General features: G+C 40.8%; 1 protein-coding gene across 1 annotated transcript in view; it reads right to left on the bottom strand.

Annotated features, from left to right (window-relative positions):
• Positions 1–5,276: 5,276 nt before the first annotated feature.
• Positions 5,277–17,030, bottom strand: part of APOO (apolipoprotein O) — a 29,257-nt gene continuing 17,503 nt past the window's right edge. The window contains exons 7-9 of the mRNA XM_027449056.3: positions 15,152–15,259; positions 8,308–8,403; positions 5,277–5,604 (exon numbers count right to left, since the gene is read on the bottom strand). Coding sequence (XP_027304857.1) covers positions 8,335–8,403; positions 15,152–15,259 — 177 coding nt within the window. The 3' untranslated portion in view covers positions 5,277–5,604; positions 8,308–8,334. The remainder of the gene's footprint in view (positions 5,605–8,307; positions 8,404–15,151; positions 15,260–17,030) is intronic.

Consider the following 17,030-nt stretch of genomic DNA (forward strand, 5'->3'; position numbering starts at 1 on the left):
TCCTTGCCGTGCTGCCCAGCGCCAGGCCGAGAGGCAAAGGGCACAGAAAGAAACACACCGGGCAGCGCTGCTTTGCTGTGTGGCCGAGGGAGCCGGCACAGCCCGCCCAGAGGTTGTGGGGCCTGCTTCAGAGCGAGCTTATTGTTCTCTCCAGATAATGATTGACCAGACTTTAAGGAAACGCTGCCTCAAAATCAGTGATAAAAGCTGCCGGCAGTACCCGCACTTGAGGAGCGAGAGGGATGTGGGCAGGAGGAACCCGGAGGGCAGGGGAAGCCGGAGCCCCCCTGGAGTCACTCTGGGAGAGGCCGGGCAGGGCCCAGGGCCGGGGGGCACGGGGATGGCGGCCAGACAGGGGTCTGCAGGGCAGGACGGGGAACAGGTGAGGGAAAACAAGCCGGTGCTGAGACCTAAAGACACATTGTGGAAACCTTTTGGGGTGTTTGGCAGAGGAACCCCAGGGTTGGGTGCAGGCAGGGGTGCTTAAATGCCAGCCACGCAGGCTGAAGTGGGGTTTTCCTAGCATTAGGGGGCGAAGGGTTGTGCCGTGCTGGGCTCGCCGCTGAGGCTGCACCACAAGCACGGCACCAGGACTGGCTCGGCCCCGGCTCCAGACACCGTCCCCAGACCCTGTCAGTACGTGGAAGCCATCCCGGCTGGTGCACGACAGCAAACGTGCTGTGCCCGGCTGGCCCTGTGCTTCCAGTAGCCCCATTTCAGGCAGGCAGTTTGTAAAGGAAGCTTTTAAGACAGAAGATGAGGGAAAAACAACAACAAACCCCACCAGCAGTACAGCTCGTGGGTACCGGCGGGGATGATGTCAGCAGGCTGTGCTGAATACCAACCCCCCGTCTTGGTCCAGAGCCGAAGTATCAGAGCGGCGCTGTGAACGGAGGTTACCTTTATGATTCACGGTATGAATGAGCACTCTCTGGGCGCATACAAGAGCGCCCTACGAGTCAGGAAATGGCTCTTTCAGGTCCTGCTACAAAAGGAAGTGAGCCTGAGGCTTGCTAAATTTACAGAGACAACACGAGTGAACTTAATCTAGGACAGGGGGTGGGGGAAGGGAAGCATCCCTTTTGCTACGGCTGGATACAGAACTCCGCATTTCTGTGCACTCATTTTAACAAAAAAAAAAGAAAGGAAAGGGGCCAGAAATGTGGTCATGAGGGCTGACTTCACAGCTTCCTGCTTATGACCCTTGGCTGATGTGTACGTGCAGCTGCTTAGGCTCATCTGGCACAATGCTTGTCGTTCTCCCTTCCGCCAGGAAGATGAAAGAGCGTTTTTACACCCCTCGGGGGAAGCTGTGACCTGGCACAAAGGGAGCACTGCTGCACATCTCTGCGCAGGGCTCTGCCTGCTCCCCCTCTGCCTCGCAGGCTCGGGCCGGGTGCCAGGTGGTGACTGTGGTCAGCTCGAAGCAGCAGGTGACTCCTTCAGGGGCAGGGGTTCCAGAGCTGGGTGAAGGTACACCAGGAGAGATTTGTTTTGTTGTTACAGTGGGACAGAGAATGCTGTGCCGTGAAAAATTTTGGTGTGGACTGTGGCGTGGTTGTGTAGCCAGCACACAGCAATAGCCTGAGAAGGAAGAACGAGGTTCTCCTTTTAAGTTCATGCTTTTATTCAGGCACACGGTCACTGCTGTGTTATAAAGCATGCTGAGTTAACCCCTACACCACGACCTGGACCTGTTCACACACAGCCCCTTGGTGTTCATCTGCAAGCTACCTTCCCTGGGTAGGATGATGCCACTGATGAAGCCAAGAGGCTACAGGACAGCAGTAAGAGACGTCTGAGTGCAGCATCTGCCCTCTGACACACAAAGCACGTAGCAGATGACCCACCCTACTACTTCATGCGGCTGTCTCACAAGCTTAAGCTTAGCACTCGTGCCACGTGTAAAGCACAGCCTTCAGCGTTAGTCCCTGTCAAATTAAATTCCTGAGTCTTGAGCAGGTCCTTTATTCATGGTATGAACACAAAGAGAAGCTCCCTGACCAAGCTCCCCCATCAACCCCCAGTGCTGTCCTCACGCTGGGTGCGGAGATGTGAGCTCTGGGACTGTGAGTCTGTGCACAGCTCAGGCTGCTGCATGGCTATTCCTGGGAACAGTAGCAAGCCACCCGGGGTCTGCCTCCCTCTTTCCAGGATCACTGAAAACAAAACAAAACAACACAAAACCAAACCAGCAAACCTTTAACAGGCCAGACCTCACAGGATGCTGTACCAGTTACCAAGATCATGCCTCAGTAACTGGGCCTGGTGATGGAGCATCACATCCCACTTTCCTGCCACAGCTGGATGTGGTTCACAAGGCCAACTGGCTTTGGGTGTGGGTAGATATAAACCTTTAAACAAGGCCAGCAGAAGTCAAGAGAGCCTGACAGCTTAGTCTGGTGCAAGCCCTGTAGCTCTGTCTCCCTATAGGAAGCCATTTTTAGAAGAACTCTGGTACCTGAGCTACCCTGAGTTATAACCCGAGTTATCTGTGAGCTATCCTGAGCCCACCTTTGATTTCTCCAGCTTTCAGCCCCAATGTAGCAGCTAACAGTAACACCAGGTAAGAATGCGATAGTAAGAGCAGCATTCAGGGGCTTATATCTGTTCTGAGGTAAATGCGCTCACAGATTTTTCTGCCGGGACTAATGAGCAGGGCATCTTCAACTCCCAAGGTGTTCTTTCCTCCAGCTCTGAAATAACTCCCTCCGTGCCATCTTGCTCTTTCTTGCACTGCAGAATTACAGTTCCTTGCAATGGTGACAGGTGCAGTGAGGAAGGCTCCAAAATACTTCAGCTAACACCTTTGCTAATAAGTCTGTCCAGAGCCTCCTGAAGTTAGAATATTAAGTCTAATTTTCACAGTGAACACTTGTGCCAAAGCACTATGTTCTTATTCAAGGTTGCAAGATTTTCCACATTTACCTGGGCTAGCATGATTATTCCATGTTGGTGAAGCTATTTCTGGCAAAAGGAGGGGCTACTTTATCCACTTTTACTCAAATACGAAACTTTCTATAGGAAACTCCATTTCAGCACAAGGGCGGCATCAGCTAACCTGATGACCTCCAGTTCTAAGATTTTTTACATAATCCAGAGGTTAAAGACTGCGCTTCTGAGACAGCATTGCAACCTGTCCTCAGCGTATCTGCTGACATTGCGACCAAGGGTATGGAGAGGAGTTTCCACATTTGCACAGACTTGGTTACCAAGTTGAAAGGCTTAGGGTAAAAGGTTGATCAAACTGCTGATGCGAAACTTGGGTGGGGAACATGCTGTTTTCAGCTTGTGTTGTAATACCCACAGGCAAAGCCTGGCAAAAGATAACAAACACAAAAAAACATAAAAACAGTCCCCAGCATCTGTGTATGCATACATATATACATACATTTGTATGAACAGTGGCCAACTGCTCCTCGTTAGGAAGGCTTGTGCCAAGTGAGTTGAATGTTTACAATCTCTTGTCCCCTCAGCAGCACGAAACATTACTTCTCTGTACTCGTACAAAAAGCTGTAGCTAGGAGACATAAAGGAACGATTTCAGTTAAGGCGATCTCGATCACATTTTGGAACCATCCGCTTGTCATCTGTGTTTGCAGGTGGTTGAAGGCAGTCACTTCCTGCTAGATAAAAGCATTCCACTTCGCAGTCTATTGTTCTGGGACATTTTTAAGCAGCAGCGTAAACAGCCAAGACGAAGATATGAGCAAATGAAAAGCATTTGATTCAAGTGATTCTTAGTTAACCCAGGATTTTTGAAACACACCCACACACTCACATATAAAGATTAAAAGCTGTTCTGTTTTAGTTAATGCAGCAGATGACACAATGACTTTCATTTTGCTTTCACAGGTAGCAGAGAAACAGAACAGGCAATACCTGCATCAGGAGAATGAGGAGAAAGCACAGGTTGGTGGAGTCTAGGGGGGTCAGAACACCCAAATTACCAGGTAATTATCTTCTTAAATGCCAATGTGGCATATGCCGAGTATTACTGAACAGAACACAGGTATCTAAATTTGTATTCCTAACTCGGTGGTAGCTCATTTTCTTTAGGATATGAGAACGCATAAGGGAAGGTCTGTCTGTAAGGGAAGAAAGAAGCCTACGCTTGTATTGCAAGAGTGGTGTAACAGCAGTTCTAGCTCAACTGATGTTTGCCCAGGTTCCTTTCCACTAATGACAAAAACACTGCTTTGATCCTCCCAAGCCTCTTTGAAACTACAGCAGCAAAATCAAGCAAGGCTTCAGCTCCCTCTGCTAAATCAACATCCCATCTTCCCCAGCCTGAAGGATTCACAAAAACAAGCACCGAACATGTTGCGAGATACTGCTTTTCTGCTTGAGGCGACTCCGTGCCTTATGCCTGCATTAAAGAACCCGCCTGTTTTATAATGCCCACACAGACTGCTGTTTGCATTGCCAAGATTCGTTTGTTTTTCTCTACAAGTTTGTGGAATATGCCCAGCCAGAATACCCAACCAAGCAACAACAAAGATGTTTGCAAATGTTTTAAATCCAATTTACTTTGTATTTTCTTGCCTGTTCCTTTTAGATAACCTATGTATCGTACCAGCACTCATCTAAGTTCCAACCTTCCCACTTTCCTCGTATTCGTTAATGATTAATTTAGGAACATTTAAGGCTCACCGACAGAGCTTCAGAAGTTCTGAGCTACTTGTATTACAGTAACGTGTGCAGCAGCACAATTAACCTGGATTACAGTATCTTCTGAAGCATCACCAAGACAGATTAGTGGAAATAGCCACAAATGATGAAAGGGCTTTATTGTGCAAAGATTTCAAAATGCTGGAAATCCTTTTATATTTCCCTTCGCCTCGCTTTTTCTCCCCTCCCCTAGCCAGGAATGAGGAAACAGCCAAGTTATTCTATAGCTGGTTCCCACCACTGCCACGTTCTGATTCCCATCGAGCTGTGCATTCAAGCAAAAACAAGAACAAATGGTAACAGCTCCATTCCCATCCATCCACCAGACAGGAGCTCACAGATGCTTCATTATATACCTCCACTGGCACTGATGAGGCAGACGACTTGTATAGAAAGGAGGGGGAGCCTCAGACAAAACACAAGATTCATTATAATTGTTCTCATTCATAGTTCTATGAGCTAACATTAACCAAAACATCATGCTACTTTAAGCTTTTCCTCGCTGTTAAAAACAGAGGCATTGTCAACAACATCTCAAGAGTCTTTCATACACAGGGTAACAGTCACACACACAAGTTTAAAGAAGACAGGAAGAGGAAAAGAAATCATGACCGTTTTATGCAACTGGATTTTTATTTTACATATAAATAATAACAAGACCGAAGAATTTTGAGACTTGCTACTTGCAATGCCGCTCCTGCAATGGGACAAGCATGGCAAACTTGAGTCCCACTGCAGAACTGAGGATTTGGGTATCGAGACTGACCCAAACGTAATGTCCTTTCACGGATTCCATCCCAGAAGCCCAAGCAGCACACTCTCAATCTTTCCTGAGAGGGAAGGCAGATTAGTCACATTCAAAATCAAAATGGATTCGGATGGTTTTCCTCTTTTTCTTGGGAAATTGTTGCTTGCATCTGTATTTTTATTCACCTAAAGAAAAAAAAAAAAAAGGGGGCGGGGGAACAGAGGATAAGGGGGAAAGGGAGGGAGAAAGCAGAATTATGATATGATAGGCCTTTTCTTTCCATTGTTGAAGTGCAACTATAACTTTTTGCTTTGACATTGCAGGAAACTCTATTTCAGGAACACTCTCGGTGCAAATTTAATTCTAGTATAGAGATTTCAATATTCATATTATTGACAGTATATCACTAATGATTATCTCTGCTCTAGAGAATTTGATTCCTATAACTGAGCTGTATAGAAATAGAGAAGAGAAAGAACACTTCATAGCAACAAAACCCCAACTGGAGTCTTTTGTAATAAATGAACTTTCTCAAATGGAATTCTTTTTTAATTCCCATCAAGTGCATTTATGTAATCTCACTTGCTCTGTACAAATCTAGGGTAATTTAATGGGAACAAATGGAATTAGATAAAAATAAAACCTGAACAGGGTGAAAGTGACATATGCCATGGAAAAACACAAGCTGGTGTCACTTTCAAGAAACTCCAGCACAACAGCTGGGTAAAATTAAAACTTGCTTCTCCCATGAAGGGATGTAGCTTGAGCCGTAGTTTACATATAATTATTAACTACAAACATGCACTGAAGGAAGTGCAGTGCTGCCATTTTTTGGAATGGTGAAATATGTTACTGCTTCCAAGAAAAACCGATTCTGTGAATTGTCAGCCAAGCACAATTCAAGGAACCACGCTGGGGCAAATCCTTATGAGGGAAGTGCAAGAGTGTTTATTTTAGTAACCAGATTCAACTAGGAGCATTGACAATGGTTTAAAATACAGTGAGACTTTCATGACTGATCTCATGCAGAATAAACAAACATGTCTTTTCACAGATCACAGCAGTGGCCCAACCTTTGGGATCACTCAAATCCAACAAAACATCTGGACTTGTGTATGGAGTTAAATAACTAGGTTTGATTTCAAGCAGAAGGCACAAATTGCCACCCCCACAGAACAGATGGAAATTGATACGGAATTGAACTTTCACCATCGGTTGCTCTAAGTCAAAAATCTAGTGGCTGTGTTTATGTATCTCCTCCAGAAACAACACGGGGCAAAGCAAGTAGATTTCAAAGTCAGCAGTACCCAGATGCTTTTAACATCTGAGTAATCTTAACTCCTTAAAAAGAAAGACAACAGAGCATCTGAGACAGCAGCCACTAAAAAGCATTCCTCAAAATTTATGTGCATGTGGTAAGAAATGCTGAAAGAAAATAAAAGCTATTTGTGGGTTTCTGTTTGTATTGAACCTCAGTATTTGTACAGTGTTCCACATAAAGAAAAATTCAAATTTTCCTGGCTTTTTAATTATTTAGTAGCTCTATCCTAACTCACCAGCAGCACAATATTTTAGTGAATTTCAGAGAAGCTTTCCTCCCACTTGGTTTTCCTGAATATCTTTACTCAAAACAAGACTGTTCTTCCTATTTCATGTTTTTTTTTTGTTTGTTTGTTTTTTTAATCTTATGTGGTTATTGTATAAAATACTAGCAAAACACATTTAGAGACTTTTAGTTTCCTGAAGGAAAACTAATTCCTATATCTGAAGGGAAAACTAAGGTACTCAGTAAATCAGCCACTCAAATACCTTTCCCCTGATGAGAACTAGCCATAGCAATTAAAATACATGAATGGAAACAACATTAGAAACTAGTTTTGCTGTTAAAGCTGGCTGTGTAATGGTAGAATGCTGCTGCTCAGCAGATGTGTACACTCCATCACATCTGCATAACATTTGTGACTGGTGGTGACGCATGGAAGAAAAAATTGGTGCAGTTTTCTAAATTTGGACTCTATTTACACAGTTGTCAGTTAGGGAAAAAATAATTTTACTGGTAAATGGAACACTGAACAAAAAACAATGAAGTCTCTACAACGCTAGAATCATATTCGGATGAAAAATAATTCTCAGCATAACATGAAAGTAATACAGGACAAAAACAAGCAACTACAAAATGCGTTCAGAAAAGATATCCTTAACGTTTGTTCTCTGAGAAGATAATCTGATGTTTTGTCCTAAATGTTGTCCAATTACATTACTATTTGTGATAAGCCTCAGACACACAGCTATTTTTGTCCTACAAATTAGAACTACTTTTAGAAGTAAAAGTTTTCCTCCATCACTGGTTCCCAACTGATGAAGCACCTCTCGTTAGTGAGGTGCATCAACAAGAAAAGTCAGGCACACCATGGACTGTACAAGCTATAAAATGTGGCTGTACCCTGACATTGACAAAACTTCAGAGAAAATGTAAGAGCAGGGAAGAGGTTCCTCTCCCCTCCTTCACACCTGCACAGCTGTGCAAAGAAGGCAAAGAGATTTTTGGTACAGCAGCCAGAAATGGGAAGAGAAGAAGAAAAAAACCCAAACTAACAATATATTAAAAAGGCCTTGTTAAAAAAAAAATCATAACCCATAGAGGACAAATTTACATTTACTTTCTATGCTCTAAAGAAGCAGCATTTAGATCATTTAACTTAAGCACTGTTAAGAAGAATGCATATTCTGGACAAACTTGAAGTTTAATAAAAATAAAATAAAATAGAAATTGTTACCTCTCTTCCCCATTTCATCAATACGAAGAAGATAACTACAAGTCAACCCTAATGTTCAGCTTTTCCAGGTTATTTTGCTGCTGCGGCTATAAAGCAGCCTTTAGCCTTTACCTGTTCGATAGCAAGTGATTTGGTGTTCTACTTCAGGGCTCGCTCTTCATTTGAAGCAGCATGGATGTCCTGGGGCTTGTCACCCTCTGCATCACCCTTAAGGTGGCAAAAACAATCACGATTAATATTTTTGCTACAACAGAAGACCTTTTAAAAAGATGAAACAAAAACTTTTGCAAAATCAAGTGGTTGATGAGGCTAATTCATTATGATATACCCCAAAAATGATCTCTCAAACTGCTCCTAGGATTTCAGTCTTCCTGTAGTTAGCTTAGCAATTAAAGGATTTGAAAGAACAAGTAGTTCAACAGAAATGCTTTAATTGACTCATTTTTGCCTGCATTAATAAGAGGGGATGAATTCCCACAGAGTGGTTGCTATTTTGCATTCTTTGAATTCTGTGTGGATTTATACAATAGGCCTCTTTCAGCACATATCCTTTGAAAGACTGTCCTTACACTTTCTCTGAAATAAATTATAGAAATCAAAGAATGAAGAGAGGCTCGTTAGAGCATCTGGTCTATCTATTTGCCAAGTATGCTATAACGAACACTCTCTTCATTATGGTTTTAAATAGATATCAATAAAGAAAATACTTAAAGGGCCACACACACGGCTGTGGGACTGAAGCACGTGACATACGGGACAGAGACCTGGGTCTGTTCAGCCTGGAGAAGACCAGACAAAGGGGGAATCTAATTGCTATCCACCCTTAATGAATATTTGCATATTTGGAAGAGCCAGCCTCTTCTCAGAGGTTCACAGCAGAACACAGTTGCAGTATGCAAATTTTTGCTAGATATAAGGAAAAAAAATATCACTGTGCTGATCACACACAGGAGCAGGTCACCCAGAGAGGCTGGTGAATCTCTACCCTTAGAGACTTGATTGGCCAAAACCTGAGCCACCACATCTATCTTCAAAGCTGGCTCTGCTTTGAACATGGGGATGGCTGAAATGATTGGAGGTTACACACAACCTCAATTATTCTTACATTTGAAACACGAAAATTAAGTTGTGCTTAATTATTTTTTTTATATTTAATATTTAATTATTTATTTAATATGCCTTAAACAAATGTGATGGAAAATAAACCAAAAGAATCCAGAAGAGATTGGAAAACAAACAAACAAAAATACAGGATGGTTTGAATTTACACTCCAGTACACATTAAGCACTATGTAAAGGCACTGAGTCTATGAGACTATATATATGGTCATATGGTGTGTATATATATGGTGTGGTATATATATGCCATATATACATATATACGAGACCAGTATATGCTGTGCTGGAGATATGGACCCAATACACCAAGATTTAATTACGGAGATAATACTTGAAGTTCTTATTCAAAATATGCCTAGCAAGATCTTAAAAAGCTAACCCCTTCTTAAAAAAAAGAAATTCTTTTGATCACTATCCTGGGTATTTCATAGCAAATGAAATCATATCCACGAAGCACACCCATTTCAAAGCAATGACCTACTCCATAACCCTCCCGGTACAGGAACTTACAAATTACGACATTTTACAACTCACAATGAACAGTCTGACTCATGATGCCTCATCTCAGGGATTACTCAATTCTGAACAAATGAACTAAAAATATGCTGTTCACAGAGGGCTCTGTATTCTTCCACTTGCTTGTCTTGACTTGTGGAAAAAAAAAAATACCACCACCTATGTAAGGTATTTATTTCATCCTAACAAAACAAAACAAAACAGACCAAGACAACTAGCAATAAAACCTATGGAAAAATAGGGATTTTGCTCAGTTCCTCTGTATCTGTGAGACTGGTAGGTCTCATCACAGGGCTCGTCTTTGCTGATCTATCAGCCTGAGTTCTAGGCTCAAATCAGCCCGCTGCTAAGCAGTCTATCCTTACACACAAACTCATTAGCTCAATTATCAATTAAGGTCTTTTAACTCCATCTGCTGTATGTGCCCACTACATCAACAAAGAGCGAGCGAGACTGATAAAGCAGTAATATGGGTGACCAGAAAAAGAAGTCCTTTGAGTTGGCAAAGGAAGCAAACACACCTAATTTTCGTAAGTGTCAAAGTCCTCCAGTCACACCCAAAACAAATCAGGAGCAAAAAACGTGTTTAGATCAACGACCCGAAAGCCCGCCTCCTCCATGGCATTCTCATTGTTAGAAGCAGGCACATGCTCAAGACACGGCCCTTCTACTCTCTGCTGGAACACAGCCACTTCGTAACGTGTCTGGGTGGACAGAGCTCGCACGTCAGAGCTGTACCCCGCAGCAGGCGTGGAAATGTTTTGCATTCTTACACAACAGCGAGCTTCAGCTCAACAGTGACTTGTAACAGATCTCCGTGACACACTCCTAAAGTCTTCAAGGTGCTGGGATTCCACAGGATTAAAAAAAATCATTAGTTGATATCCAAGGTAATACTGGAATTAAGGGGACTGTACGCAATGTTCTTTATAAAGCTTTAATACTTAAGTGATTAAAAAAATGTCAGCTTAGCTCACTGTGTCTAACAGACATGGATCGAGACCTAAACTTTAAACAAAACTTCAAAAAAAATTATTATTTCTATCCAAATTTTACTTACATATGAAGAAAAAAAGTCCAAAAGGAACTTAGTCTAATTAAGAAACCAATCAAACAAAAATGCTGGCTTTCTCCTCACCTTACATCCTACTTCAATGCAAAAGTCAGTTTCTGTTGCTCCCTCCGCAAGGAAGCAAGCAGATGGCTGGGCCCCTTTACAGTGGCACCTAACTGCAGGAATTATAACTCTAAAGAGAGGCATACATGTCTCTTATACTTACGGAAAACTCTTAAAAGGTAGAGTCTGGCCACCAGAACAGAACAACAGTTACAAGAGTAGAAACAAAGCACAAAGATTAATAATTTACCCTGTCTTCTGTCTCTCATTTGCAATGTATTGCTTAGAATAAAGGTAACAGCACTGTTTAACCTTATTCATCATCTCCTAGTCAATCAACAACAACATGTTCTCAGTTTTGTAATTTTTGCTGAGCCTGAAATTTACTCTTAGAAATATGGAGCACTTTAAAATGTTACCATGTTTCAAGTTGCTCTAAAAAGCACAACTTTATGTAGGGTGGATTCTTCCTTTCCCACCTCTTATACACTTAAATTTATCAGCCGCTCATGTTTTATTTTACAAGATACTCAAAACACAGGTTTGCTGTGATCACAGTTTATGATGTTCACAGTACAGCTATCCAGTCAAGACACTGACACCACAACTTCCACTTTCATCATTTCCTTAAGGCAAGTACAGGAACCAAGCCCACCGAAGCCGAGCAGTCTTTGCACTTGGAAGCACTCTGTCACCAGCTGACACTTAATAAAAACACCCAAGCAGCTGTGCTTAACTAAGCGTGTGTACATACACACGTACTTAAGTACTTACGTTATGTATACGCAGAGAGTATTGGTAAATCACAGATGGTTTCTACCAACAGATCAGGAATGAAAACCAAACAATAAGCTGTAAGAGCTTCTTTCAATCTCTGAAGTTGTTTAAACAACCAAGTGGCAGGCAACAAGGGAAGAAATACAGTAAGCAGCAGTCTTCTGTGAGATCTTACTACTCATTGGAAGAAAGTGGGGAAGAGCACACAAAGAAGTGAACAGGGACTGAAAGGGGATGTTTGTAGAGCTCTAGCACTGTTCTGCCACTTTGGTAAAAACAATGTGTGCCTGTTCAGTGTCATGGCAAGAGGAAGAATCCAAAATAGCTGAATATACAGCAAAACACTGAATAGTGTAAAGAAAACACAAAGTGAGAACTGACTGCCTGAAGAGAACTATTTCTGTGTGTTTCACTTGTTTTAGCTCACTGGCTGGAGCAAAACCTGGGTCTAAGCGAGCTGGTATCAGAACACAAGCCTTTGTCACTCGAAGAGGAAACCACATTTGTATTTGCCTTCACTAGGAAAGAAATCTAGGTGCCTACTATGGCAATAAGGAACAAATATACAAAACCAATATGATTCTTTCACCAGGCTGCCAAATTAGGGCAGAACTTGTCCCAGATTAGGGTAGAAAATTAGGGTAGAACTTGTCCCCGAAAACTTTGCCAACTTTAGTACATGACAGTTAGAAGTATTTATTTTTCTTCCTTGGCATTTCTATACCAGTAAAAGCTCCAATAAAAACACAGTAACCGAAATCCTTTTGCTGGAATAGTTGATGCCGATTAGCTGAATCTTATCAGCTGTATGAACCAAAAGTACTTTTTTTTTGCACTAGTATAACACAGCATTAGAGAGAGACTGAAAACACGTTTCTTGGGTAGACTTCCTCTCTCACTGCAGTGGCATGCTGATGCCTGTACATACAAAAAAAGTAGAGGCTTTCATTATTAAGTGTGACTGACCACATCCTGATAGAACAGCACTGCATGGTCTTTAATAAAACAAACAAGCAAAATCGCCCTCTCCCTTCCCCCGCAAAACCAAAACACCTTCTCAACCACATATTTCGTACTGTTTCACAAACTCAGACCAAAGGAAGTTTCACAGCAGACTTCTACCATCAGAAACACTTTTCACTCCAGCAACTTCTGAACTGCTGTTTGGCATCTCTAGAAGGCATAGAGACAACAGCCTCTCTTTAACAACTTCAGAGAACTAAAAAAATAAAAATAAAAAAAAAAAGAGGCTGCATACTTCAGTGGTAAGCAATCACTGAACTTCTGAAATGCAGGAAATTCCATCCAATTCATATTGCTTCTTCATTTCAGTCACATTTTTCTTTTTTCTCTTGCCTAATTCACCAAGTTAACTGGCAACAGTTAACAGTAACATCTGATCAGTTAGATGAACTTTAAAAGAAAATTGTTCAATGGGATTTCATTTTTTTGTCCAAATAACATTTTGGCATCTAAAGGGTGTGATTTAAAGACTCTGCAAGGAGGAAGAGAAAGAGCTGTGTTTACTTAGTGGTCTCTCCAATTTCACATGCCCTTTGTTTTTCTGCTGAGGTAGCAAGTGCTTGAATAAACCTTATAATAAGATAAAAGCTTCAAAAGTTTTCGCCTTCCAATAACAACCATGTGTTTCCTTTTGAAAGCCTAGGACACAATAAAATAAAAAGCTCAGCTAAACCTTACTGATGCTGTCAGTTTGTCTTTCTGAAATATTTTAATGTTGCTTATTTTTTTGATGCATTTTTTGACAGCCTAGGTTTTACGAAAGGTACAATATGATTGACTTAGCTTTGTTTATTCAAAGAGTTACACAAGTACATTTACTCAAGTGTCCAGGGGCCAATACAGGGTGAGTATTCACTGATGGAGGTCTCCACCAGCGTTCAACTGGTGACCATTCTCAAAAGGATCAGTATCTGAAAGGACATATGTGTATTTCTCCAACCCCGTTTGTTTGGAACTATTCTCATACCCAGACCCACCCAGGAAACTCAGTTCCATACCTGCAACCTCAAGTGCAACTGCCTCTCCAAAGCATCTCCCCCTCAGTGGCTACCCTTCTCATTTCTTAGACCTCTGGGTTGCAAATACCTTGTTCTGGTCAGACAGAACTTCTGGTTTCCAACAACCCAGACAGCACCATTAAAGCCACACACCATTGTCAACCTAGGATGAGCTGTTGTTACCAGTTCTGAGCTAGGGCTCAATCACAAGGTCCACAGTGAAACACCAAGGCTTTCTGCTGGTTCAAAGTTGTTTTCAAAACACCTTTTAGTTCTGCTTTGCTCCCTTAAACAACTTAAATAAGAGATGGGAAGCAGTCTGCTGCTAGGGCAGCAATTTTTATCAACAGAAGCAGCTTAGAACAAGCTTCTTGCTTAGAAATCAGGAATTAAAGATACAACAAGTCTAGCAGTGGATTTAAAACCACTGAAGCTTTACGTTACACTTCTGAATTTTTATTTCTTCAGTTAAAAAACTCCCTGAAAACCTTACTGGCTCTCCCTCACATATATTTTATCAACTCACACAATTCTTCAGCCTTTTATACTCCAATTCACTGAGCCATCTACATGTATTTCTTAGAAGTCAGTTTGTTTATCTGTATCAGAGAGGTTCAACTATTGAGACAGCTTGTTCCTGTGGGATAATGGAAATGTCTAGCAGATAAAAAAACAAAACATCATTAAGATAATTAACTGCAGAAGCTTCAGGCAAGTTATAAATTATGACCTAGACATTATATAGTATAATGTTCATTAAAGCAAGTTCATTTTTAATGCACATTAAAACATGTCTTCACAAGTCAATGCTAATCTTCAGCAAGTATCCTTAACCAATCATAGTGCACTAATATTGAAACTTGCTAGTATTTTGTAGAAAGTGAAATTCATAATTCATTAAAAGCAGCAAAATAGAATCTTTTTTCCTTACAGTTTTATGAATAGTTGCTCTAGCATAATTATGGCACTGCATTCTGCTCCACTAGACATTACTATCGAGTCACAACACGTAGCATTTTATAGAAGTAAACAACTATAGATAAACAACCCTAAAATCCTTCAATTCACTGCTGTTGTATATATTTGACCACCTCTAAAGGTGAAGTATCAATTTAGCATTCAAAAAGGCAAGAAAGTAATGTCAGACTGAAAAAAAAAAAAGCAACTTGTACAATAACGTTCATCTTTATTGTCTATTTTAACTAATAAATTGACTATGTGAATGTTAACCTGACTGTTAGAACAATGTTTAACAAATGGGTATCTGGAAAGCAGAAACTTTCATCAATGTTTCAGTATTGCATTGGGACACAGATTCAAAGCTGATTCAAAAGAAACTTGATGCTTACTGGTATTCTTCCATATTTTCTCCTAATCCAGAAATCAAGTTCCTCCGACTTCTTACCTTATCATCTTTTTTCCCAGATTTCTTCTTCTTAGCATTATCCTTCCAAAGAGATTCTACGGCAATATATCCCTGAAGACTCCAGTCATACAGCTGTGTACCAGCAACCTTTGAAACAAAATAATTACAAGGCATGAACTTAATAATCTGAGGAAGATTGTTCATGTGGAAGAAATCTCAGAATCCAAGATCCGTAACATCTTCCCACTCAAGCTCAACGTGACACATAAGAAATAAGAAAAGCCAACCTGCTAAAAAACTGTTTGAAAACTACATTAAATGTATCTGTTTAAAAGATTGGGATGATGTTGCATGGAAACAATTCTGGATTTTACAGTCTTAGCATTCTATGTTCAATAGATTTAACATATGCAAATTGCTTAATTTGACCAAACTTGCTTTAAAGACAAAATATCCCTACCTAGTTTGTCACTATTTTGCAGTTTTACAGTTTTCACTGTTGTGACAGAACGACAGAAGTACTCCTTTGTTTCTTTTTATTTGCAATTTAGAAGAAAGACCTGATTTGCGGATAGATGGCTATAATAAATAAGCAGCTGTCAAACTTCAAAACTGAAGACATAAGAAAGACAGTGTTTGCTATCTTACACCAACAGATAATTTTATAACAGGAAAAGTCCCTAAGTCTAATACAAGAGTATCTCCTGCCCCATCATATGCAACCATAATATTCATAGCATTCGTCGATCCATAGCATCTTAACACTTAAGAGCATTAGGGTTTTAGAGCTCCAGGCTCAAGTCAGTCTGAAGGCTCAACTTTCAGATTAATATGTTTTCTTACACAAAAAAAAAAGGAAATAAAAATGGACAATTTTCTCAACTAGACAGACATTAAACTAAAAAAAAAAAAAAAAATGGTATCAAGAAATGAGACGGTATCACCCTATCTCCAAGAGAGGACAAAGCCAGAAAACTACAAGAACAGGGCAAGTGTAAGTGATTCTTCTCCTTACGTTTCTTCCAGTCTCCAACAATTTGCTGCTCATAGATTTCCTTAGCCAGAGGCGATTTTTGTATGTATAACCATGCCCAGTGAATTTCTCTCTTATGAACTCATCTTGTCTCCTAATAAGCACCGCATAACTTTTTTAGATCCAAAACATCATGTGCTGAGGAGTTCTACCACTTGGCACACATAATGTGAAGAACCTTTGTCTGAACAAAAATTAACTACAGCAGTTGTGCACCACCACCATAACAGATGTACTTCTGGGCAAGTCACATTACCACCTTTGTATACTGCAGCTCACACAACACGTTTTCAAACCACGCTGAGACCTCTAGCTTTGTATCATGACTTTCAGTGCTGCGTTAGATTTTAGGTAGAGCGCAAATACAAACCTGCCTATTTACAAACTGCATACAAGGACACCTAGTTTGCAGTAGATTAAAGATCGTAGAGTGATTTTCAGATAGCAGTTAAAACTCTACTGAGATCAGTAAGGATTTTAGATATATATCAGATGAGCTTATGTCCACAAATGCACAAGATTGTTGCATTCAAAGCCCAAAGGCTTTATGCAGCATCAGTGTGACCTTCTACTTTTACACTAAAATCACACATTCACATTGCAAGGCAACTGACATCAACATCTCAGCAACAAATCTCTTGTTCCTTAATCTGTGTCATTTCATAGAGAAACTCAGATGATCTCAACAGTCAGCCATATCTGCACACACTTTACTAAAGATGGTATTTAATAATGAACGTATTTAGAATTAAAACAAAACAAACCAGAAACCCAAACCCAAATCAGCAACTACTTTTCTGAGTCACAACTAAATCCAAGCTGTAGGATGTTTTCAATACGAAGAGCAAGCATATTTGTAACCACCTCTGACAATTATAAGTGCCT

This window comes from Anas platyrhynchos, chromosome 1, assembly GCF_047663525.1.
Source record: "Anas platyrhynchos isolate ZD024472 breed Pekin duck chromosome 1, IASCAAS_PekinDuck_T2T, whole genome shotgun sequence".
Taxonomy (NCBI): domain Eukaryota; kingdom Metazoa; phylum Chordata; class Aves; order Anseriformes; family Anatidae; genus Anas; species Anas platyrhynchos.